A 27,893-nucleotide genomic window follows, 5' to 3' on the forward strand; every position below is an offset into this window, starting at 1 on the left:
AATGTATGGACCCATAATCATTTGCCCATAGATAGCTTCCCACATTGTGATGACTGATATTCTTACCACCAAATAATCCATATCAGGAATGTGAATATGTGATGTGCTAACACAAAAGAAGCAAACAACAAACGCACAATAAACTAATTGATGCTAACATCAAGCCCTGCTTCTACTGTCATTGCATCATCTTCTGAATCAGTTCCTATGGCAACAGACTTTTGTAATATCCTGTATATCATAGACAGATCTTAATGTAATAGCTCACTTTGCCATGCAATTTGCTTACGACATTATCCAAAGAGGAAAATAATTATCCCTTCTCGTTTGTTCTCATTAAAGACAATACGCAAACGGACTGACACATGTTGTCGATAACTATCATTAGCAGCTGCAGATAGGAACAGGTGGTCGATGAATATTACCCAATTTAGAATGGATAATCGTTCATAACTGCTGTTAATTTCCTTCCTTGAAATTAATTAAATTTTTATTCCATATTGGGCAACAGGTGGGTGGTCGCCCATTTTGAGAGCAGAGAGAGAGAGAGAATAATTAATAATGCTCTCCTCAGATAATTGATGATCTAGAAAATGCAAGAATTCCTCAGAACCCCATTATATTCGATGTTTGTGGTTAGTGTAATTCATATTTTTGGAGCACGACATTAACTAATAAATAAAATATTAAGTAAGACCTTGAAAGGGCAAATTGTTATCACAACAAATTTAGATACTTACTGGTAGTCCTAGAGAGCTCTGGTACGTAAATATTCCAGCTGGTTGCATACTCTTTTTCATGGTGTTATTTTCATTTGGACTATCAAAAAGCGCGAGCAAAGTATAATTTCCTTCTGCATCACCTCTATCGTCGATCATGACGCTGAAACCCAGAATGCCTTAAGTGGGGAATAGCATAAAGGCCAAGGGTCTTAAATCAAGACCACTTTTCAGTAATTAAATAATAGTAAATTAATATAAAAAAGCATTTCGTTAAGAATTCGACTCAAGTACTATAAATATTAAGGGTCAAAATCGTGTGGTGTAGCCGAGTTAGATAATTATTCAACAATTAATTATAATACAATTTGATTAACTGTGTATGTTATGCTAGTAGGAATTATAAAAGTTTTAGAAATCCTTAGTGTGTGGTAAATACTAGGGCTTGCATAAAACCGAGAAATTTCAAAACCGAGTTTAACCGAAGTTTACTCTTAAAACCGGTTTTAAAACCGATTTTCTCAGACTTAGGGAAAATACTTAAAAGCTTAAAACACAGGTATTTATTTTATCTTGGGTAGATTGTACAAATCGTAATCAAATATTTTAAACAAAATCTATCACCTCTTATAGTAAAAAAAATTAAAAAATTAAAATGCTCCAAAAAAGTAACCAGCTTGAGATTATACAAAATTACAAATTGTATTCAAATCCTTGGAATAAAAACTATCTTCTTGTATAGCAAACAAAAAATAATAAGCCCTATAATAATAATAAATAAATAAAAATAATGTGGAAAAAAAACAGCTTGGGGAAATTACTATTTATTGCTCAGCTTTTTGCTGGAAATTATCCTTTAAAAAACACAGTATATTTAGCATTTTTCCTGATAGACTTGACCTTATTTTTGTGTTAAAGAGACCAGTGATAGAAAACACTCTCTCAGATTGGACACTTGTTGGTTTAATGGTCAGCAGTGCTCTATAAACTTTCTCCAGCTTTTCATTTCTACTGCTAGTTGCCTCCAAAATTTTAAATTCTTTGCCGATTTCCAATTCGCTCGGATATTTTGAAGGCTCTTCAGTTAATCTCTTTATTACACTATCATACTCTCGCATGAGTGTATCTCCAACATCGGAACTAGACGAGTCTTTGTTTTCTTCTAAAAGAACAGTTCGTTTATTTTCAGTTTCTTCATTCAACGCTAAGACTCCTTCGGAATGTTTTGCCAATAATCTCTGATAAATCCCTTCAGCATCCTTTTTCAAAACTTGGTTATTTGGAAAATCAAAAGTTCTTGAACCTGAATCTTCTTTCCTAAACTTTTTAGGGTTGTGTAGATAGCTCAGCAAAGCCGCAGTTTGGCAATTTCGTCTTGCATTGTAACGCTGCAAAAGGCTTTGGTGAAACTTTAAAGCAAATGGGTTTTCTGCTGTATCAAGCTTAGCAAACAGAAATTCTATTGAAGACTCGGCTTTAAGTAAGTCTATCTTCTGAGGTTGTAGCCGTCAGAATCATTTCAACTGATCGCTAAGTTTCACATAGTAATTCAAGTGTTTTCCAGTCATCGTCAGACAGCTTCAGTTGACAGTACTGCACATAGAGCATTTGGAATGCAATTTTTCAATTTCAAAAATCTCTCAATCATATAGAATGTGCTATCCCATCTAGTCTTGCAATCTAATATACGTTTATATTCTTTCCTATTAAATTTTGCTTTAACAAAATTTTGTAATGTCATTTTTGGTAGGCGATTTTCGAAAAGCTTGCAAATTTTTCTGACTTTGTTAATAGTTTGTGCAATATTGGCCATTGAATTGAAGAAATAAATGAGCTCATCAGTAAAGTCGGTTTGATAAAGCATGCCTTGCTGTTTTTCTTCAACTTCTTCATCATCACTACTTTCTTCATTATTTTCATTTTCTTCATTGTCTTTGGGAGACTCAGAGACTGTGGCACCATAATTGATTGCTTTTTCATAAAGTACATCTTTTTTTATTTTATTTTATTTTATTTTTTATTATGAAAACCCCAAACACGAAAGGTATCAAAACCTATAGTACTTAGTACCGTGCATAGGTTGAAGGAGAAGTATGGGGGGGGGATGCCGGAAACTTTGCTCTAGAGACTAAACATGGGTTTCACCACTTCAAGCCTCCAATAAGCAAAGTGGTGGTATTTCACTGGTTGATGAAAGTCATCTACCACATCTATAACTGACAGATGTATACAATGGGCTATACATTGTTGATGATTAGGCGTAATTTGCTTGCCAAACTTAGCATCATTGCTGCTTCATCGGTGGTGCAGGCAACAATATCCTCATCCAAGTTCAAGCCAAATTCCTTCAAGTGTCCATTCACAATTTGCTCAGTTCTTCTGCTATCAAGTGAACCATTAATCTCAATAAGACCTAACGACCAATGATTGTCTTTTGAATGCACATTTATATTCATATACCTTTTATTTTGTATAGACGTATATTCGTCTAGAGTCAATGAATACCGTGCACCCAAAACCAATGAATTTTTGAAATGTGAATGAGTTCTTCTTTCTTAGTTTTATAATAATTCAGAACCATCTTTTTAATTCCATTCACTGAGGCTGGTGGTAATTTATCGTATTTATTTCTCTGAAGGTGAAGGCTTGATTGTATAAACTCACTCTTGGCAATTGAATTAAAAGAAAATCCATCTAAAGCAGCTAATTTTGAAATCTCTTCTTCCATAGATTTTTTTAACGATAAAGTTTTCTAATGTTCTTACCATTTTTGCGGGAGGTTCACTGTTATCTTGTTTAATGTCAATTTGATGCATTTTCTTTAAAGGCAAGATCAAAGATGATGTCGATCCTCCAGACGACTTCATTATCTTTTGAAATTTCGAACATTGTGCTTCATCTTTGCTTTTTCGAGCAAAATAATTCCATACATTTGATTTCATCTTAGACATTAAGAGTAATAAACATTAATTAGTAGGAATTTATATCACCAACAATTTTAAATAAACATATTGAAGATAACAAAGGCACAATACTATGCGTCACTCCCGCAAGCACTGAATGAAGAGTCTAAACGAGGCAAGTTTCAAAATTTTCTCGAAAGAAATTTTTTATTTATTTACTCGCAATTTTTTTTCCCCAATTAAATCTATTGTATTTTCAAAATTACATAAAAGCTAAATTTGGTGAAGCTGCTTTTTGGAGAACATTTGATCGCAAATTTAATAGGAATAAAGAAGCAAAAAACTTTCTACGATTGAAATTTGATGCAATATTCGGCGAATCTGTTTCTAGTGGGTAACCATCAATAAGGCCCGTTCCACAACTCACTCAGTCGTAAATGAGTACGCCTGCATCGTGCCATGATACAGGTGGGAAGATAAAAAGGTACCCCTCCTAGATTTGGGCCACTTGCCCATGAGATTCGTACCTAAACATAAAATAAAATAAAATAAAAAACATGTTTAAAACAAAGCAGTTGAACGATCCAGACAAACGAACAAACGAAAGAAAATGTGCGTAACAAAAAACTATATTCGAGAGCTAACTAAAAAAATATTCGAATCCGGTTTTAGAAGCTCGGTTTCGGTTTTAACAACTCAATATGAAAACCGGATTTAACCGGTTTATAAAACCGGTTTGCAAGCCCTAGTAAATACACATCAAACTTTCTCAAGAAGTGCCGAGTGAAATCGATGCGCATAAAGAACGGCTTAGAAGATGTATACTGCAAAGTTTGACAACTCCATTCTAATGGTAGATCTGCTTTAAGTGTATAAGAAGATGAATGAGGAAGACGTTCTTCCTCGTAAGGAGACAGGGACCAGGGGAACACGAATATAAAATCTCTGGATAACAGAAGATTGGATCTTATTCTCTATGAGCAGCGGGTTATCGGATAATGGAAGAGGCAGTGTCTGGCTAAGTTCAAAGGGCAATTGGATGGTTACCTTGTGAGAATGGGAATAATACGGATATTTGAAACCTTCCTTGCATCATTTAGCCTTGCTAATACTAATGTTAACTAAAGTTGAGGAGGAGTAACTCCAAAACCCTTTATATCTTTAGGTCTTTACGTCTCTCCTGAAACCTAGAGTCCAGGGAGGAAGAAGAAAACTGACTATAGAATGAACACAAGTTGCAGACTAAAATACACAAGAGATACAGTAAACTAATTTAAAGGGTGGTTGGCCTACCCATTGAAATTTTATCTGAACTTAATTCTCCTTCCTCCTAATCTCATCCTTGTTTATGTTAGCTAAAAAGCATATATATTTGCCTTTCATGATGCAAAAAGAAATGCATCAAAAGTGAAATATGTTAAGTCATATTTTGAAAGACAAGCAAGAATACGTTCTTCTTCCAATATCGACTTTCAATAGATCATTCGAACGATCAAAAACTTTTTGAATTTCTTCAAGGGATTAAGAAAGAAATAGGTTATGGTGGCAGATATGACTACCGGGAGATCAACGACCAGTAAATTATTCATTAATGGGGTAGACGTGGCGTCAGATTATATAACGGTTGTAAATTGAGTCGTATTCTGTCCAGGAAGTGAGGAAAATCTCTGAAAGTGCACAGTATTACTACTTCCTTCTCTTATCATAGTGTAATGAATCTTCCATAGTACTCTGGCAACCTCCTTAGTAGTTGCATGGTCTTACATTTCGTCTTTCCTTCTCCACTGTTGTCTTTAGCTTACTATTCATTAAGAAACCAGCCGTGACAATAAAGTGTCATCATAAGCGAAGATATCCAATTTTCATGAGGAAATATAGAAGGACAAAAAGCTAGTAAACTTCGTAAAATTACAAGGCTGATCAGTTCATATGTCAAGAAATATTGAATTTTATTATTTATTATTGTTATTTATCTCAAAAGGGATATTAAATAATTGTGTAATATGCTGATAATTAATATTTATGTATATTTAAGCAAATAGCATTTTTGTTTAATATTTTATATCTGAAAAAGGAAATAAAACTTTAGTAGCAATAGTTCATAAAAATAAAAATAAAAACTTAATTTCTCTTTCGTTGCCTAGCAACATGCGCCCTAGTGGCGTACTATGAAAATAATATTATTAGCTCTACGCATTCTATCATTCGGTATCGTAATTTATTCATGAATTTAATAATTATATTTAAAATGGAAAAAAAAATATCCGAATATGTAAAATAATTATACATAAACTAATTATACATAATTATTATGTATAAACTAATTATACAGTTCATATGTCAAGAAATATTGAATTTTATTATTTATTATTATTTTTTATCTCAAAAAGGATATTAAATAATTGTGTAATATGCTGATAATTAATATTTATGTATATTTAAGAAAATAGCATTTTTGTTTATTTTATTTCTGAGAAAGGAAATAAAGCTTTAGTAGCAAAATAAATAATATATAAATAAAAAACCGTTAATTTCTCTTACGTTGCCTAGCAACTGACTTGCGCCCTAGTGGCGTACTATGAAAATGATTTTATTCACTCTTATAGCAATCTATCGTTTGGTATTGTAATGTATTCATAGATTTAATAATTATGTTTAAAATGGAGAAAAATAACGAAATAATTAAAATAATTATACAATAACAGAAATAAGGCTAATCAGTTCATATTAATTATTATTTTTTATCTCAAAAGGGATATTAAATAATTATGTAATATGCTGAAAATTAATATTTTATGTATATTTAAGCAAATAGCATTTTTGTTTAATATTTTATTTCTGAGAAAGGAAATAAAGCTTTAGTAGCAATTGTTAATAAAAAATAAATAAAAAAGAAAACGTTAATTTATCTTACGTTGCCTAGCAACTCACTGGAGCTCTAGTGGTGTTCTATGAAATGATTTTATTCGCTCTGATAGCAATCTATCGTTTGGTATTGTAATTTATTCATAGATTTAATAATTATATTTAAAATGGAGAAAAATAACGAAACAATTAAAATAATTATACAGTAACAAAAATAAGGCTAACCAGTTCATATGTCAAGATATATTTATTATTATTTTTTATCGAAAAAGGGATATTAAATAATTACGTAATATGCTTATTGGCTCTTAGCAATCTATCATTTGGTATTGTAGAATAATTATACAATAATAGAAGTTAGTGTTGATAGAATAAGGAAATGCGTTACAGAAATAGCTTTAATATTTACTATCATAAACCCTTGACTTGATGTGATTGAGGATGGCTACGCCATCTGAAGCCGAACCATTTTCGGCTAATACTTCCGTCAAGGCACGAGCATATATCAAAACGGCATCGTAGGCGAATGCTGCGTAGGATGGAATCTACAAAAAAAAAAACATACATGAAGACTGCTTGTGAAAATAGAATAATAATCACTCAAGTAAACTACAAAACTGGCAAATACAAAAAAAAAAAAGAATTATATTGGTTACCAGAATGTTGACTTACATGAACCCTGATGAAATGGTGAAAAGGGATATTAAATGGATCTTTGCTTGAGTAGTTGGTGACGAGTTCTTGGAATGAGGAGTAGTCCGGATTGATAATTTGACTAGGCGTCAGCATCAAGACTGCATGGAATGGTGTAGGATCCCGAAGTGGATTGTAGACAACCTCGAATGCTGGAAAGGAGTGCTCATGTAACTCTCGAATTCCAACAGGTGAAAAATATATAATATAAATAGTTACTAGAGGAATTTCTCCTAATACATGAATAATGTTATAAAAAGTAATGGGACACCCTAGAATAATCAGATAACGTCTGATAAAATCATTTGTATAGTCAAAAATATTAACTATGCTAATGATAGCAATAATTCTGCAGTTAAACTGAACTGCAAATTGCAACTCGCTCGGTTTTAAGCGAATAATTTCAATATGTTCGAAGGTGGACAAGTGGTTTGGTGTCACTGTTAGACGGATTTTGGAGACTCTGAGGTTTCCATGGCGCATTAAGCCCATGTGGAAGAAGAAGAAAGGAGGCTGTCTGCTGTACTGGAAGCCAAAGGTGAGTCCATCATATTAAAATTGAACTATTTAATACTTATATACTGTATATCTCTTGGTGTTCCGATACCTTTGACAACATATAGAGTGGTCCAAAAATTTGCATCATAAGAGATTTTACTGTTAAAAGAAATGAACAATTTTCTCATTGACCATACTATCAACGCTCTTTTGGCCTATATTGAAAAATATATAAAAATAAAAATTTATGATCACACAAATCGTAAGACAATTTTACATTTCGACAATAATTTTCCAGTCTTCCGTAGAGAAGACTTATACTGATCAATCAATCATGATGAGCAGAGCTCCAGCCCACGTTTCTCCATAAGCAACTTCAGCGTTTCGAAAAATTTCGCCAGGAAAGTTAAAACATACTTAGCTAGATTCTGGCGCAAGCATCGAGTCCACCTTACACTGATGTACAGCATAGTTCGTTAACACACACTGCACATACTCTGGTTCGTAGCTAAAGGGCGTTAGTCTAGTCCACACCAGTTTCCTGCATCAAAAGTTTCTATGTTTAATTTAAATAATCCTTATATTATCATGATTCCCAAACTACTAGAATCCTCTCCACAAACTTCAATAGTTTTAAAATTGAATCGTACTATTTGTTTTCTTAATGAACAATGTACAGTCGACTTCACATTCTAGTCGTAAACAGAATTTGGACTTAACCTTTACCAAAAGTGATCAATTTTCCGAATATCAAGACGATTGCCTCTTTATCTCGTTTCCCATTTCGGTACGTTGTGCTTTTCCTTGTAATTCTTTGCCCCTAGCTGCCAATACTGCTAACTGATTTCCAGCTCGGTCGCCCACACAATTTTCACTGTGTACACTAAGTCAACAAGACATCGCACGTGATATTAACATGCCCTTCGTTGCCAAAATATTGATCATGGAAAGGAAAATTGTCTTGTATTCACTCACGTCATGTGTTTTGAACGAAAATCAGAAAGGCTATTTGATTACTTGCAGGATTTTTATCTTCCAGCAGACATCGACGTTTTATTTCTCTAGAAGTCCACGATGCAATAATTTTCGAAAGAATATCAAATAAGGGCTCGCCTAAGTTTCATACTGCACTGATATGCCAGCGAAATGAAACACTCGAGAAAAATTCCTTAACTGGTTTTTCACTGATTTCAAAAAAAAAATTAACAAAGTTCTTCACAAAGAGCCCAACTCGGTAAGTGATCCATCCAAATTCTTGTTATATGAATAAATTCTTATTGTACGGGCAAACTTATCTCATCTAGGTGCTGGAGAATGCGAAATATGAAAATTAATATTAATTTAAAATCCTGTACCAGAATGCGTTGAAATTAATAGTGAACAAGACACTTACTTCTCGTTATGTATTGAGTGCTTAAGTTGGGGTCATACCCTTCCTCTTCTTCCACACAGATAATCACGTATTCACCATTCTCTAGAAGTCCCCGGTTATGCATGAAATGCACGAAATCAACTAATGATGATATTTCAGCTAACCACACGTACACTGTAAGGAAAATTAAAAAACCACGTTTAATTAAAACACCATTAAAACAAATTAAACACCAAACTTTGACTCCTTCAAATGTCTATCATTTGAGGGGGATTCTAGTAAATATTAAGATGATACGAGAGGCGTTTGAAACGCTTGTGACTTTAGTATTAAGGGTTTATTTGAGGAGTCTGGTAACATGTTACTTTTCAGTATAGTCCCATTTGGAGTCAGTACACGTTTGCTACAGATGCTGCAATGCGCTGATTCCATCTGCGGAGAAAGTTTTCTTTGGGTCTCCAGGAATGCATCCACGGCAGCAATGAGTTCACTGCCGGTGTTAAATGGATGCCAGCAGATATTTTTCACATTAGGAAATAGGTGAATGTCCGATGGTGCTAGGCGCCAATGAATAGTACACGTGCCTTGAGTGACCGGGGTTCAAGCCCGTGACTGCTGAATACGGTGCTGTTTCTTGTATCCTGTATATCTTGTGAACTCCTCTGACCGTTTGGTCGTCCCGGAGTATAAACAGAATATTTATTTATTTAATATGGGGAATGGTTCAAGGTTTCAAAGCCGCACTTATGCGGTTTAGCCATGGCAATAACAGATTTGTGAGTAGGTGTGTTGTTCTGGTGGAACAAGACTCCGTTGCTGAGTTTGACTCACCATTTTTCTTTGATGTTTTCAAGTAAACGCTTCACAAGGTCTACATAATATGCCTCTATGACTGTCCGGAATTTCTCAAGGTAATCCACAGCAACGTTCCATCGGCATCCCAAAAAACTGGTGCCATCCCCTTGCCAGCAAAAGAAATCAACTTGACTTTCTTTGGAAGGCGAAGAAGGGCTGCTTTCCACTGTTCAGACTGCTCCTTTGTCTTTGGTCGAAAATGATGGTTCTACATCTCATCCACGGACACAAACCTTGCAAGGAAATCTGCTGGATCTGCTTGAAAACGATGCAAATGTTGACTTGACTTGACTACTCTTGCGTGTTTTTGATCTGCTGTCAACATCTTTGGGACACCCATCGTGCTGACACCTTTTTCATAGCGAGAACCTCTGTTATTATGTAACACACATTCAGATGAGATGCCCAAGACACTGGCAGTGTACCGAACTGTCACTCATCGATCACTCATCACCAGATTATGCACACTGTCAATGACTTCTGGAATAATAAACGCTGCAGGCTTTCCACGCCGTGGTCATCTTCCAGGCTCTCCTTCCCTAGTTTAAATTCTGATGCTCACTTGTAACCATCGAATAGGAAGATGAAGATGCGCACTTGTAACCATTGAACCATACCTTTGGCATTAGTCCCTTTTTTTTCATAAATATTGGATGACTGCACGATGACTGCTTTTGTCCATCTTTTCTCATTCATACAACTTTGTTGACTTCAGGACCTGTGATTTAAAAAAATGGGCTTATTTAACCTGCACGAAACTTTCTGGGTCACTATTTGAAGTGCTATACATTAAACACAGAAAATTTTAACACTCTATCACTACCTTATCATACTCAGGCCACGAACTTTTCAAACGCCTCTCGAAGTGACTAACAAACCATAAATTATATTTTTTAAACAAGAGAATAATTATGATCACCGATATTATTTGGGACCTTCTTGGCTTGCATATGCCTGATGACTCTAATGCCTTAGTTTTTAGAATTAAATGAATGCACAGAATTAATATATAAAATGCATAAAACCTAGAAAAACCACTCCTCATGAAGGTTTGGAAATGACACTTCACTTAAATTTGTTCTTACATACTATCTGTCTGTAAACTATGCCAGTGGAGCTCACTGGAGATTTAATGGTTATTCTTCTGTTCAAATAAAATCCGGTAAAATCTCCATGAACCGCAAATAAAACTGGTTCGCTGGCCTGCTTCAGAAGGGTTCAATAAGTTACATGTGTCCTTGATAGAATTCAAAACTTGACGTTTTCAGACAGGTAGCAAGCGATATACATAACCATGGAAGGCACTAAGCATTAAGTTCTAATTCTCTGTTTAATGCCGTTAACTCCTTTAGATGACAGTGAATTCGTTGACTCAGAAATCGTGAAGTGGGAAGTCTATTACGAGCATGACCACGAACAATATTTGAAGATTTACACTAGAAATTAAATCGCTCTGAGAGAATAATTAAACCTTAGATTAATTCATACAAAATTCTCTACCACGAATGTTTACAAATAAACAAGGTGCGTTCATTAATTAATGAGATTAATTTTATGCTAATACGAAGGGTGTTGACGACACAATTTTCCAAATACGCTGCTTGTCATCGAGATTGACTCAACAGGAAAGAATGGTAGGATTTGCCTGAAGATTTGTTTAATTGCTGTGACGTTTATGAACTTAACGTGTAGTATTTCGTGTTGATCGACGTAGTAGCAATACCAATAACATGCTTGTTATTGCTGCACTGACGTGAGATGTGCAATAAAAGTGTTAATCTGAAAATAAAACAACGAGTGAGTGGCCACCTAAGAGTTGCAATGCTTTTAGCACCCTTAAGACGACGTAATCTAGTTAAGCCAATTGGGACATGCTACATTTTTATTTTGAACAGCGCCTTAGCCCATATATAGCAAAACCAAGGTTCAGTTGAAGGACGAGATTTAAGGTGGATGTGGAATAAATGAGCAAACTGTGATCGGAATGATCACAATGTTTGCCTTAAAATTACTCTACTTTAAAATGTTTTAAAAAAGTTTAAGGCAGATATTTCTATGATTAATCAGTTAGGCGAGGATTGAATGGTTGTCTTCTTAGAAACTCAGATCATCATCCCCTAAAGCAGCTGTAGAATATGTAAAATTAGCAAATTTAATATACTGCCTCTCCATGGTCTTATTTACCTTGTCACTTAATCTAAAAAACCTAATCCAACCTGTCTATCAGCCGTGCTTGTTTTGCTCTCATCAGATACTACCAGTTTATTCAATCCGCGCTTGTACATATACAGTGTGCACGTGGACGAAAAAGGTCCCCGAGCCAAGTTTATAAATCTCCAGGAAAGTCTCCTAACCTCAGTAACCGAGAAAAAGCCACCGGAGGCGCTAATAAGAGCAGTCAGTTAAAAACACCTACGTTTAAAGTAAGAAAGATTTCTCTTCCACCGATAACTCTTTTAGGAGGCAAGGGCGAACTGAAAAACGAAGTTAAATGAAAGAAGACTACCGCCTTGAGGTAATCAGTTATGCGTACCATAGCCAAATCCAAAAAAAGAAATCGTGACGTCAAAAGCAAACTCCCTTTGGAGCATGAAATAGTTAGAGTGAGAGAGTTTGGTCTTTTTATAGTTTTGATTTATGAGAGTTCATAAAATTTCTCAAGGGCTAGTTATCTCTAAACCGTGTTGGATGACAGTGAATAGAATATTTATTTGAGGATAGTCATAAATCGTAGAGGATTGAAATTACAAAAAACTTTCGTTCAGAAGAAAGACAAAATGCTGTAAGAATGCAAGTTGAGAAAAGGTAAAAGATCTTTTAAGAACTCTTGGATTAATGATCGAACATTTTAATTTACATACACCCCGTGACCATCAAACATTGACTTCAATTAATAGCATGGACAGATGGATTACTAAACTTATCCGGTGATCCACTATACTGACAAAATTATCCGGACACCCGTGGGATTTCATAAAAATAAATATCCATCATCCATATAACAGGTCGTGGTTGTTTTTGGGTTTTAGGAGCATCAGCGTCTAAGGCCATGTTGCTTCGTGTATATTGTCTGTAAATTGCGTGTGTTTTGAAGTCGATTTTCTGTTTGATGGATAAAAAAACCCAAGTTTCCGGGAGAAAAAACCATGCTGTCCTCGCCTGAGGCCGATTACTCAGCCATGTTGTGAAAAAGACCATTAAAAATTCCTGCAGTCATCGATGGGATTCGAACTCAGATCTTTTCCACCCAGTGTAGGGAGGACCGCGATCCTACCAACTCTACTATCCACGAGGGCACAGGTCAGCAACTGCGTTCAGTCTAGAAGCAAACACTTCAAAGAAATATAGTGTAGATGAGTAGAGACGTTTAGTTTAGAAACTTCGAGGAGGAGAGGATCATCATAGGATGTCATATTAGTAAACAATGTTTTTACCATTGCAGCAAAAACTGAAAGATATTAAATCAATAGTGTAGTATTGATTAGTAGCTGAATTGATCGCTATGTTGGAGGAGCAATGGACAAAAATACTGCCTTGCTGTTAGTTATCAAAAATTGGTTTGGAGTTTACTTACCAGGAGGTAAGCTGGCACGTTATTAAATGTTGAATCAATAGCAAGTTCTTTGAAACAAGCAGGTGTCCGGATACTTTTGCCAGTATTCTGCCATTCTTCCTGTAAACATCTGAAAACTGAGCTTCTGATTCACGGTGAATTGAAAAGTCGTACAGTCTGCTTGATCCATGGATAATTGGATGAAGATTTGAAACGTTTGATTGAAACAGCAGAGTGAAGTCAGATGTTCTGCAAACGGCATTTTACACGTCTAATATGCTGATATATTGCATAGGAATGAAAAATGGACCTTTCGGGAACAAAATAAAGACTGAAGAGTGTACTTGGTCTGTGATATTAGCATGTGTAAAAGGAGATTCCACACCAGTTTACCTTTTTATAGCGGTTGTCTCTCCAGTTGCAACTTTCCTGCAGTTGTCTAATATATATAAATAGCTGGGTGGAGGTGCTGACCTAGTCATCTACAGTTATATCCCAAGTGCATTGTCCTACAGTTCCATTTCAATCGGGGCTGTAAGATAATGTCTCCAATTTCTGATGGAATTTCAACCAAGAGCTCATTACACTCTCACACTTGGCTGGGTGGCCAAGTGTGAGAGCTTTTAGAACAAATCGATGTCACTGCTCGCACAAGTACCTCAAACAGCTGATAAGTTCAATCTCTTATGCATATTTGAAGACGCAAAAAAAAAAAAAAAAAAAGTATTTCGTGCTAGGATTACCAGAGAAGAAACTCATACACCAAGGTGTATCATCTCTTGATTTCCCATACTCACCTTTCGCTGTTGTGGAGCTTTAGGCGCATTAGTAACTTAGGCCATATTGCTGAAAGAAAAACCAGAGTTTCCGGGATGAAAACCATGCCTCCCTCGCCTGAGATCAACTAACTCAGCTAAGTTATGAAAAAGATCCATAAAAATTCCTCATGCCATCAACAGGATTCGAACTCAGGTATTTTTTACCTGGTTTGGGGAAAGGGCTATAATACAAACTGTGCTACACGCGAGGGCACTTACCTTTCGTTTATCTTAACCCATCAGTGGTTTTGTTACATATGCGTTTATAATCCTCATATAAATAAATCTCTTATATGTAAATAAGGGATTCCATCAAGATACAATGGATGGATACATGTGGCAGAGGAGAGAACTTTGACCTCGCGACCGTCTGTAACTATCCTATGCTTTTATCTTTTGCTCAGTTAAACTCTTAAACTCTCTGATCATCCACTTTGTTCTGGACATTGTTCTTTTGCGAAACTTCTTCTCTAGAACAAATGCACTGGTAGCTTCCAGGATAAATCCCTGGAATACTTCATGAACTCGCATCCAGCACCTTACGATTATTTCTTCAGCTAATGGAGTCCAAGAAATACTTCAACCTATTATAGTCCCTCTCTCTTGAAATTGAAGCCTCCTCTTTCTCCTTAAGCCACAAAAATTTCTTTGGACACTACCCATTTTATGACATTGTGGTTACTACCCGCTGGTGGTTCCTGTAGTATCAAATTTTGGATGGAGTTTAGATTCTTCTTGGTGAGAACCAGGTCCAGGATATTAGTATGATATAGTATATGTGTCTGATGAATGGCAGCACCTGGAGAGTCAGTTCAACTCCACTGTGTTTCTCTGTGGTGATACTGGACATGCCTGTAGGTAGAAAAAACAAAATAAAACACGAAAGAAACCATTTCAGGTTAAATTAGAAATTCAGGTTGAAGGAAATTTTGTGATTAGGGTTAGATTTTCTTTAATTTAAAATAGGAGAACCATTTAGAGATAGATAACCTGAAATAGTTAAGCAAAGGCACCACTCAACTCTTTGCAAAAAAAGGAATTACAGTACACAAAAAATATACAACCTTAAACAAATAGTTACCAGTGACAGACAGGATATTAGAGAACCTTGTACCTTTTCTGACATTTTGGAATAAATTGCAATCGTGCAGAAAGTCCAATAAACTTTTTTTTCCGCGTGACGTATTGCCAGTCCACGACTTCCAGTCTGTAAGAGGCAGGTTGAAGTCACCCATAATGAAGCAACCAAACTTGGCTGCCCATTGAAGTTTCTTAAAGAAATTTTTGTCATGGTCCTCAGAATCATGGTCTCTAACATACCCAGCTTATCATCTTGCACCACTCAGATTCAACGTCCATAATCTAATTGCTTTCAGAGTGCTTTTGATAAGAAGTATGATTCCCCCTCGTTCTACTCTCCTTATCTTTGGGAGGAAATTTTGGTTTGTTGTTCCCAAGAATACCAGCTGTTACAAACACAATAGACTGACATTCTTACTATCCAACGATCCGTAAAGAAAAATATGACAAACAATAAACAATGATGGCTGAGCGACAAAAACATAAAAAATCCTGAGGCAGCAGGAACTTGTTTATTTAAAAAATTCTAAATTGATATCAATAACTCATTACATCCAAGTTAAATATTCCTTCAGTTTATAAGTGCTCCTGGTGCTTCTAAGGCATCTACAAACTCTGTTAATTGAGTAACCTGTCTATCTTTTCGATGTTAAGAGGGAATGCGACCCAGTACTTTTTTTAGTAATAGTGTAATAAAGCTGGATTTATCTACAGATGTCAGCAACTACTTTTGGTCTAATAAGAAAAAAAGAAACATAGTACTTATTTCACGCGGGAGAACATGTCACTACGTCATTTGGAGCATGCACTCCCACTCTGTAGATGGTGACAGGCTCTACGGAAGCAATTTATTATCTTGCTGGCTATTTCCAGAGGTGGGCGATTGTTGTAAATAAGGGAATCCATTAAGATACAATGGATGGATACCATGTCGCAGAGGAGAGAGCTTTGACCTCCTTTGTTTGCTAGCTGTCTTTTCCCCAATCTCCCATGGAGTTAGAGGAAGAAGTCATTCTACAGGTATTCAAAATGACATCGTAAAATCATTTACATTTTTTTTTTAGTTAAGTAACTTTTCTGAAGGAGTAGTTAGATGGTTACTTTACAGTATATGAATGTTATTTTTAGAACTGGCCTGGGAAAGTCGCAAATAACTCTCGAACCTCTTAATTAATTTGCAAAATCATCTGAGAGTTGTTAACACAAAAAATAATGATACATTGAATAGGGCGTCGATTATCTGAACTGGTCAAGTCGAAGTGTCCCATTATATTAATAATTTGAGTCAGCACAAAGGTTTGGATTATCCAGGGCTACTCTAGGACACTTAATTTCTTCCTTATGATTTAAAAATAAACAGCTAAAGGACAATACTGTCTAAAACCACGGATCCATATAGATTTATACATGCCAGAAGCCAAGGCTAATAGGTCTGTCCAGGTTTATAAGTTGCTCCTCTCTGAACAAAATAAATGATTCATGGAAACGGGCAATGTTGCCTTGGTGACAAAGTGATGATAATGAAGCTGCTTAGTGATGATGATGAGCATTACATTCCGTAGTTTTTTGCTTTTTTGTGTTTCTGGATTAAAAAAGGACAGTAACACAATGATTATTGATGTCCATGACGGTGCTGAAAGATGCATCTGATCATATTCAGCAATTCTGAATTATTTTTGGTCTTTTAACCTCTCTGCAGTTGTTGTAGTTGCAGTAGTATGGTTTTAGGAGCATCAGCGATTAAGGTGATTTTTCTCCGTGTATACTCTCGGTAAATTGTGTGTGTTCTGTGGTCGATTTTCTGTTTGCTGGACGAAAAACCCGAGTTCCAGGGAGAAAAAACCATTCTGCTCTTGCCTGAGACCAATTAACTCAGTCACGTTGTGAAATTCTAATAACTGTGCTACCAACAAGGACGTTAACTCTCTGAAATTTGGGTATGATTTCGATAAATTATAAAAACCTAAATTACCAAGCAGCTCCTGACGCTAAACCGGATAACATGGTCACGTTGAAAGAAATCTAAAAAAAGCCCATAAAAGTTCCTTCATTTGACACGGGATTCGAATCTAAACATTTTTATTACACATAAATTATTATTTATTGTTAAATTCAAATTTTAAAAGAATTATTGACATCAATTTACTATAAATGTTAAACCATCCCTTTAAAGAAAAAGGTTATTAGTAAAGTATTAGCCAAAAAAAACCCCTTATTTCACCTATCCACTCGCTCCAAATGTTTGTCTAGTTCTGCCTTGAATCTATTTAAGCTATCAACTTCTACAACAACAGATGGAAGTTTGTTCCAGCAATCAACCACCCGCTGGCTAAAGGCAAACTTCCTCACATCTATCATCAGGTGCAGGAGAATTAAGGATAAAAGTAAAATCTTATTGATGAAAAGAAATGACAAAATTGGTAGGATTTTTGGAATGTTGCCAGTTCTCAACAGAGCGTGTAAACATTTTGGCATCAATGAAATTAGGCTTAGCAGCACGGGAGCTAATTCGCGTAACATTATCGGATTAAGAAGTCTGGTGTCGCTAGAAAGTTGTGGCTCGCTGTATTTGTCTCCATTCATACGTGTTGAGTGCGTTTCTGCAGTGGCAGTCAGCCGTGAACGTTCATGGCAGACAGACGAGACGGAAGTTAACAAGAGCGTATAGCACCAGTTAGTAGATTACTGAACCCTTAATGTTACTCCATATGCTGCCCAGATGGCGATAAAATGAAATTACTGGCCAGCCAGTGAGAAAATCACATTAATTAAATTATAGAGGGCACATAACCACGATTTCGTTTGCGCTGATAAATGTACAGAAAAGCAGAAGAATCAAAAACAGAAAAATGGAAAAAATATAGCATCATGAGTTATTGGTTACCTCTTGAAACAATGAAGTCAAAAACGCTGGCAGGGCAAAGTTAAAGAGTGTTTGTTGTTGAAGGGTTTTAAGAGCATCAGCGATTGAGGTCATATTTGCTGCTTGTATAGCGTTTGTAAATTGCGCGTGTTCTATGGTCGATTTTCTGTTTGCTGGACGAGAAACCCTAGTTTCCGGGAGGGAAAACCATCCTACCTTCGCCTCAGACCGACTAACTCAGCCACTTTGTCATAAAGGTCCATAAAATTCCTCTCGTAATCGCCAAACTCAGATCTTTTCCACCCATTGTGGGGAAGGACGAAGATTCTACCACCTGTGCTACCCACGAGGGCCAAAGAGCAGTAATAAGTTGGAAAAGGCTGAATATGGGAAATTGCAAAGAAAGGGTTTCTCATCTATATGAATACAAAGAAGAAGAAAACGAATCCAATCGGACCTTTGTATAATGGGTGCGGGAAACTTTAGAAAACTTTTAGAGAGTTTCGCAATTTGTATTGATATTTACAGATGAAAGGCCAGCTATAGTCAAGAGAAGCTACACGAATGAAGTTGAGAAGCAAAAAATTAGCGATATTGGTGGCACACACCCAGTAATTTTGAGAAAAGGCGACAAGAATGACACTGAGCCATTCATGAGAGCATCGCTGGACTCGGGAGACATTTTTTTGTATTGAAGAAGTGCCAGTGTATCACCAATCCATAAAGGCGATTCTAAGAGTGAAATGGGTAACTACCGACCTGTAAATCTGACTTCAGAAGTAGGGAATTGTCATGGAGGCAATACAGGATCATTTAGATATAAATGAACTCCTGAAGAAAAACACCATGGTTTTGTAAAGGGAAAAATCAGTTTAACTAACCTGATTAGTTATTTTGAAAAATTCACTTATGAGCTTGATGCAGGAAATAATTTCAACAATGTTTACTTGGATTTCAGCAAAGCATTTGAGTCGATCCCTCAATAGAGGTTACGTTATAAGCTAGAACATGTTGGAATCAAAGGATAAAATCCTTTGTTGGATCGCAGGATGGTTGCAGGTCAGTAGGCAGAGTGTTGTGATTAATGGTTACCTACCAATCAAATCAAATCTAATAAACCAAGCGATATTTAGGAAAAAATAAGTTGAAGATAATCTAAGACTTCTCCTTATGGATAAATAGCAACAGAAACTTACCCCTTGCTCTTTTATACGTGTGTTCGATGAGCATCTTAATGGTATCGTTATACTTTGTGAGGTAATCTTCGGGCACATAGTAAGTGTCTATGATCTGAATGTCGTGTTCTTCTCCCAGTTCCTTTAATGCTTCTTCCACCTGTTTGTCATCTAGCCGTTCTGATGCTACCAAGAGTATCTTATCCCAACTGAAATGTTTGAGTAAGGCAATGACAGATTTCGAAACTTTGGAGCTTGGAGGCAGCGTTCGAGCAAAGGTAGAATAGATTTCTTTGTTGGAGACCTTTTTATCAGAACATTTCTGAAAGAGAAGTAAAATGGAATGATTTGTTTTTAAATTCAAAATAGCAAAGTGAAAACCTTTTCAGTGTATGTATTCTTATTAGTTACACTATTCTTACTAATTATTTTATTGCTTGTATTATTTTTCATTTCCTGAATCAATCCTAAAAGTGTTACCCACACGTTAAGAAACACACTGTATATACCTATATACACTGTCTAGTCAAATTATTATGATCATCTACCTAGTGGGTACGCTCTCCTCTTGCCTCTGAGGGGTGGAAAAGGCCCCGGGCCTTTTCCACCCCTCACAGATAGTGCGGGAAGGTCAAGGAGCTGATCCTAAAACACTGAGAAGTAAAACTTATTAAGTACTGTTTTGTATTATTGTTTCTAGTGTTCCTAAATGGAAGGGAAAGTCATTCTGAAATCCTAAGTACGATTAATTTGTCTAGCCTAAGAAACAGCTGGAATAACAAGTTGAAGGTTGTAAAGGAACTTCTAGTTAGATTAGAAAAGAGAAATACTGTATGGAATTATTGTAATTGTTTTTTCCCAGAGGGAAACTTCTGTAGAAGAGCTCTTATTCAGTTTAGTAAAGAGATATACTGAATGGATTTATTGTAATTGTTTTTCCCAGAGGGAAACTTCTGTAATACGAAAAGTTTTGTTGATAAATCTTTGTATGTATCTAAGTCATGTTTCTATAATTAAACATGTTAAATTTATCCTGTGCGTTGTTCATTGCCTCACTCAGATTCTAGCTAAGAATATTAGTAATTCTGAAGCAGTCAGTGGCCCCAAAGGATAACGAGTGTTACCTATTAAAAATGAAAGTACGCTTTCTCCCAAAAATTAACGTAAGAAAGGAATTAAATAAGAAAAGCGGTCGCATACAATTGGCGAGATTGCAACTACAATTGGGGTGCTGGAACAAGGGAGAAGAGCGGACGTTACAATTAAAGAGGGTGCTTACAACCGATTTACAAGTTGGTCTCTCTTGTGGGTCACTCACATGAGTGAGTGACCCACAAGCTGTACTGGGACCGCGCCATAATAACGGATAAGACCATCCCAGACATAACCCTTGTGGACAAGATGGAAAAGGCGACCTACCTGATTGACATAGCCGTGCCGAACACTATCAATGTCCAGAAAATCCATGAGGAAAAAATTAGGAAGTACACTAATTTGAGACATGAGGTCAGGGAGATGTTGCATATGCAAGAAGTATCAACCATCCCGATCATCGTGTCAACCACCGGTATGGTGCCAAAGACTCTACATAGCAGCAATAGGTCTCCCAGAGAACATCTACAAGTAACTTCAGAAAGTCGCAATCCTTAACACCTGTAGGATAGTCAGATTTTCTCGACGAACAGTAACACCAGATTTTTCAACCACCCTGTGTACTTGGTAGCAATACCCGACGGAGTGGAATCCCCCAATCAGGGAGAAATAATATAAGAGCAATAATAATATCCATAAATTGCGTGTGTTCTCTGGTCGATTTGCCTCTTTTGCTGAATGGAAAATTTGAGTTTCCGAGGACAAAACCTTGTTATTCACATTGTGAGACAGATTAACTCTTTTAGCCAGCGAGTTGTTGACTAATGGAACAAGTTGCCTGTTTGAAGAAATTCAAAGGTCAACTGGCTAACTACGTGAGGAGGGAAGTGCATAATTTGCATTTTCTTATTTGGTTTTTTTTTTTTTTCCGGTGCAGCAAAAGCCTGTGTCATCTTTGCACTACATATATACTAATGGTTCAACTCCAATGATACAAAGTACTGTATCAATGATCATGATACAGTACTCCGTAAAAAAAAAAAAAAGGCCAGTTATGCGAAGAATGTGTTGTTTGTGTGAGTGTTATGTTGTTCTGTCCTCCTGGCTACCCCAATGTAGCAATCACTTGAACGACTACTGACCATGACTATGGGAAGGTGGGTTAAGTTCAGCAGATTCATGGTCGGGCTGCAAAGAGACCCGCCCACTGGAGGTAGTGCGAAACCGGTGGGTGGGTGAAGGTTAATTCATGATGTCCCAAACCAGGGAGAGGGACACTCAATTAAAAAAAAGGGAAAAAATTGTAGTGAATTTTCGAGGAAGTCCCAAAAAAAAAACTATGTATCTGGGAGAAAAAAACTTGCTGTCTACGCCTGAGACCGACTAACTCAGCCACGGAGTGAAAAAAGCCAATTAAGGCCATGGACTAATCCTGGAGAAGTTAACCTCCCTGGAGAAGTTATTCTCCACATGATCGCTTCAACCATCGCAGAACCATGGGAACTATGTTAAACTATCAATAATCATTTACACCGTAGACAGTCGCTCTTGTCTATCAATTCACCATTATCAAATAAGCATAGATTCTGGACCAACTCTTATTCATTAACCAATTTCTGATTACTAATCCACCTGAGACACCCCCCTCCTTAGAGATACTGATATGATCTTTATCGTTTCAAAGCTGCAAGCTATATGAAGTTACCGATGTAAGGACAACCAACAGTGTGCGACTGCGACTGACTGCACACACATTCACTAGCAATAACTAATGGATTCTGGCCTCCTGAATTTAGGCAACAACTATCACTGGATCTGACACTGTTCGCCTACCGTTTAGTTAGGACTTGGGCAACAGCTATCACTGGAACAGGAACCACTAATGGATTTAGACCTTCTAAAAGTAGAACAATTTCTACTGGACTTGAGACTGCTCACCTATCGTTTAGATAGGACTTGGCAATAACTATCACTGGACTAGGAACCATCAATGGATTCGGACCTTCTAAATTAGGCAACAACTTCACCGGATTTGACACTGCTTCCTACCAATCTTGGTGGAACCCTCCACGCCATGGGTTGTATTGGCCACATGGTGATCTGCATTGAGTCCTCTTACTCAGTGAACTGTTAATTCTAGACACTACCCCCACTCGCCTGATGGAGTTTTAAACTTCACTGACAATCTTTGAGGATGCCTTCCTCTAAATCCTTAATACTTCGCACTTTGCCTTCTCTTTTTGTGCTCTTACACTCCACACTCTGTCTTTTTTTTTTTAGGTCCTATCACTGAAAGCTCAGGCAATTAGGTGGCAAGATCTGCCAGAGTATCATCGCTGCCCCTACTGCCTAGCCTTCCTCTACGGGGTGCTGGATGGGCAACGGGGGTCCCACTAGGCGCTTCGCGGCTAAATGGTCAGAGGACCAACTCTCCAACATACCCTAAAACAGTAACACTACACTTACACAAACTCACACATATCTGGCCTCTACAGAGTCTGTACCTCTTCACAGTGATATAAACACGGAGTTGGGGGAGTCTCCCGGTTCCGCTTGGCCCTAAACGCTTTACACTTTATCCGTCCGGACAGTGTAGGGACCTATGACCTTATAGACAAATATGGTATCTCATGTTGGATATCATACATGTCTACATTATTGCACCTGAACGTAAGTTCAACTCCAAGTTGGTATACTGTGATGAGTACATAACTCTGTAGAAGGCCAGAAGTGCGCACAGTGTTATGTCTGTGCAGTGTGTGTGTGCGCGCCCGGGGGCCAATTTAGCGAAGAATATATTTTTAGATTAAACCACGCAAATCATCAAGTATCTCTCATATTGTGGAGTTATACTTCATAACCGTGTTGTCATTATTGGAGCAACAGGGTACCTGCCCACCCACCGATGAGTAAGCCAACAAGCTTCGAACCGGTGCCGTCTGGGGGGGAGGGTCTTGATGGAGTCCCCGTTACCGCGAATAGGTAGAACAGTTTTCCCTAATGGGGATTTATGAATGGTTTAGTTCAGTGAGTGAGTAACTGTCTTTTCCTCTGTCGACGGAATTTCTTCTTCTTCCTCTCCTACTATCACTTTCCTACACCTCTTTGCAATTTTTAAGTGTAATAGGGACAGTATGTGGATAAAACAGCGTTTTATCCCATACCATTTTTCAAACGGTGCAGTCTGGGTGGTGGTATCCGCCGAGAATAAGTAACATTAGTCTTCTCCATTGGTGAAGCATTACTTATTCAAAGCAGTGCAATACCTCGGCCACTCGTTGTGAAGGTTGATTTACAATATGAGATATAATTAAACGATGCATATATGCTACCTGGGTAGTAGAAATGATATATGTGCAATACCAAAAAACCAAGTTATGATATTAGGGTCCCCTGTAAATGATTACATCTGTAAATGACGAAAAAACACCAGTTTCTGGGGGGGGGGGGGAAACCTTGCTATCTACGCCTGAGACCGACTAACTCAGCCACGGAGTGAAAAGAGCCCATTAAAGTTCCTCTCGTCATCGACGAGATTCAATGTATGTGCAGTATCCATGCATAAACCATCTCCTTCATACCCTCAAGTTGTTCTTGACAGGCGTTGTCTCAGTTACTAACTCCAAGAAGAAAGTAGGTCGCGCCGCAAGCGATCATTCGCCAAGGGTTCAAAGTGACGAACAAAAGCAGACAGAGTAGCATGGCGACAACACACTGGTCAGCAACGGTAGCGATGTAAAAATTAAGATTAAAAATGACTTACTTTATTTTGGAAACATTTGAAGAATTCGACAAAACACGACTTTCGTACCAAGGAACGTCCCAATACGATGCCACAACCCTAGAAAAATATTGGAATATCATCCAAAGATCAATCATTAAAGTTTCCTATAGATCCGCAAGAAAGAAAGTTCCTTGCCACAGACCTTGTGCATGGTGGACTGCTGATCTCTTAAAGCTCAGAAAGGAAGTTCACCAAGCACGTAAACAATACCAGAACCACCGAGACTGGCCTGCCTCAGATGTAGCCCAGCTCCATAGAGAGTATATAAATAAGATATATATATATATATATATATATATATATATATATATATACATATATATTAAAGCAATCGCCACTAGGAAAAGGGAAACTTGCTCCAGTTTTGTGCTTGAAACGGGCAACTCAACCCCACGTTGGCTACTTTATAAAATTGCACGAGAAAAAACCTTTGAGTCAGACGTCTTTGGAACTATGCAGATGGATCAGATCGAAACTACTAAATAGACTGAATCAGTAAACGCAATAATAAATAAGTTTTTCCCCGATGACAACTGGAAGATCTCCCTGCACACAAAACCATTCGTAAAGAGAATGCCCCATATGCAACCTCAGCACAAGCTGAACCATTTATAAGTCAAAAACTGAGCGCTGCCCTGAAAACGGTAAATATCAAAAAATTCCCCGGACTGGATCTGATTTAGTATGCCTTTGTAATTAAATACCACAAGCTAAAGCCTGAACATCTGCTCTTACTATACAACAAATGCTTATTACAATTGAGGTTCCCTCAACCTTGGAAGGTAGCGCTGTTGCTCCTCATTGCCAAGCCTAACAAACCAACAACTGATTCTAGATCCTTCAGGCCTATTGCCCTGTTAGCAAACCTGAGGAAAACTTTAGAGCAACTTATGGCTCTCCGTTCTATTTTCTTTCTTATAATCCGATCTTTCCAGCTCAATATGGCTTTACCCAGGACAGGTCATGTGAAGATGCCTTCGCCAACCTGATCCTGCACCTGTAAACATCGCAATCAAAGTATGAACTAGCCCTATTCATCGACTTCGAGGGGGCCTTTGACAACGTTTGGTGAGAAAGTGCCTTGGAACGCCTTCGTACAGCTGAATGTCTACATAACCTCTACTGGCTCTTCAGGAATTATTTTTCTGAACGCTCTATACTATTAATTTCAAAGTACCTCCAAGTCTAAAGACCAATTCACCGGGGTTGCCCCCAGGGCTCGGTTTGGAACGTCTGCGTTTGGTAGTTCAACACGCCCGCAATCATTAGCTGACTTAACCTATATATTGATGAAGATACAGCGTGTAAAATATGCCAAGATGAACAGACTTGTTATTAAATAATGTAACAATAAAGTTTCTTTGAAGCATGCAAGTGTCCCTTTTGCAATGTATTGTTAAGATGAATGATCATTTAAGCAAGCAAGGTCAAGAGGAACAGGGACCCTCTGAAAAATAATTGCACTACCGGGACCTTTGGCTCTGCAGATATCATTAGAAAAAGGAAGGATTTTTATTTCTACGTTTCATTTCATTACGAGACCATAGATGTTTTTACTATTTCTACTCGAATTTCGAAGATTCATTTCATTAAAGTCTAAAATTTTACATTATTAGGAGTTGCTAATCCATCAAAATAACCCAACGCTAATAATTCTTGTATAGTTTAATAACATCGAAGTCAAACACATTGCAAACCGAACATACGGTTACATAAAAAAAACATTCAGTTAAAAATGAATACTTGGAACACTTAAGAAGGAGTACCCTCTGATATAGTTCACAAACTCCTGTTGCTCTTCTGCTCAAAATATTCTTTCTGCCCATTTTGTTTTTCTAAAAGTGAAAAAATACGGGATCTATACCACGCCACTGTCACATCCAGAAGGAGATAATGGACGTTGTATAAACCATTTCTCCCCGTCGCTTCTTACTTCTCAAAGATAAGAATTTATATTGTGGTAGAGTTGAACAGCACATAAAGGTATAATGTTAAAGTTTGACTGAGGCAAACTTGCTCCAAATAGCTCTCTTTACACCTTGGATATCGTTAAAGAAGAAATAAATCAGAGAAGAAAAGAAAAGTTTACTTATAGTATGTCACTTTTATCTAATTTACGCTTCATCAAAGAAAAAATAAATCTTTGGGGATTCAATGGGATGAAAGTGTTCATAGGTTATCGCAATAATCTTTTTTTGAAGTACCTCGAAAGAAAAAATAAATAATGGAATACGAGAACTCGCATTCATTTTATTTTTCTACAAACTACAAATTAATTTCCAATTTTCAGTAAATTTCTTTTCATTATTGGGAATTTTTTCATAAATGTAATTAATATTTTCATTCCTTTTAATAGCCATTCGAGGCAATGACTAAAATAAACTTTCAGTTTTTTCGTTTGGTATAAAGAAGCCTGTGTTCGAGACTAACTACCTTCCCGCCCCCTCTATGGTCTTCTACCAGAAGTAAATTATTTCTTGGATTGATTTCTAAGTTTTTTCTTTGTTTTTTTTTATTATCTCCTACAACATCACTGATTTAATATAGGAGAATGCTCCTAATGCTTGCTATCTGAATTTAAATCTTAAAAATATTAAATAAAAACTTCTTTACGCGACAAAAACAATTCACCATTGAAATACTAGATGGCGCAACGGTTCATGATTTTAATAACGTTAATCGTTTGCTGATGATTTAACTTTAATAATTATTTAATTTATTCGATATTTATTAAAGTAGTTTTGCAGAAGGAAAGCATGAAAAGATCTATTTTATACTTTTACTTTCTCCATGAAAAAGATAATGTTTTCTTAAAGTGGTTGTTATCCGAATTTAAATTTATTAAAGATGTTTTTTACATATACGAGAAATATAAATGGTCATTTTACTACTAGATGGCGCAACGGTTCAGAATATCGTTGTTATAACAGTAAATATTTAATTAATGTTTGCAGGTTGTCATGATTATGCTCGAAATTTTCATTACTGCTTCATTTAGCGTTAATAATTATTGAATTTATGTTAATATAGAGAAAATGATCAAGTCTAAAGAAGTAAAACCAATTACTGAGAACTGTTATGAGTTTCAAGAACTTTATCGATAAGCTGTTCATTAGCATAAGGCGAAGAAATTGTACCATAATTCTGTCATACAGGGAAAGCAAAAGTGAGGGCAGATTTTGAGGAAACCGTTTGTAAACAAGCTTAAGCATTGCTTATTAATGATATTATGACTTTACGAGACGAAAACTATTGCTACAGACTTTTACAACAGAATAAAATGGCTGATCGAAGAATATTATGTCTGAGAAATTTTAACGTGAAAAAGCCAACGTCTGGATCGTTTAGCATTATAGAAACATCATCCCATGTCGCTTATGGACTAGTTGCTCCCCAAGTGTCTCAAACAAAAAAAAAATACTGATAATACTTAGTCTGCATCTCGGCAAATGTCACCGAAGCTTCAAGCATAATCCAAGGCAAAGTGGAAAATCAGACCAGAGATCTTTGAATAAACTTGTTTATCTGTAGTCGTGTTGGGTTTCTAGATAAGAGAGATTGTCTACAGATCATTCTTTTACACTTTATTGGTACTATCACATTCCTAAAGCTTCTAATGCTAT

General features: G+C 36.6%; 1 protein-coding gene across 1 annotated transcript in view; it reads right to left on the reverse strand.

Annotated features, from left to right (window-relative positions):
• Nucleotides 1-27,893, reverse strand: part of Gyc32E (Guanylyl cyclase at 32E) — a 77,848-nt gene that overhangs the window by 31,191 nt on the left and 18,764 nt on the right. Inside the window, exons 2-6 of the mRNA XM_090386652.1 lie at nucleotides 19,416-19,716; nucleotides 9,072-9,224; nucleotides 7,160-7,332; nucleotides 6,897-7,032; nucleotides 741-898 (exon numbers count right to left, since the gene is read on the reverse strand). Coding sequence (XP_090242778.1) covers nucleotides 741-898; nucleotides 6,897-7,032; nucleotides 7,160-7,332; nucleotides 9,072-9,224; nucleotides 19,416-19,716 — 921 coding nt within the window. The remainder of the gene's footprint in view (nucleotides 1-740; nucleotides 899-6,896; nucleotides 7,033-7,159; nucleotides 7,333-9,071; nucleotides 9,225-19,415; nucleotides 19,717-27,893) is intronic.

This window comes from Mastigoproctus giganteus, chromosome 12, assembly GCF_048544385.1.
Source record: "Mastigoproctus giganteus isolate SK-2022 chromosome 12, ASM4854438v1, whole genome shotgun sequence".
NCBI lineage: Eukaryota > Metazoa > Arthropoda > Arachnida > Uropygi > Thelyphonidae > Mastigoproctus > Mastigoproctus giganteus.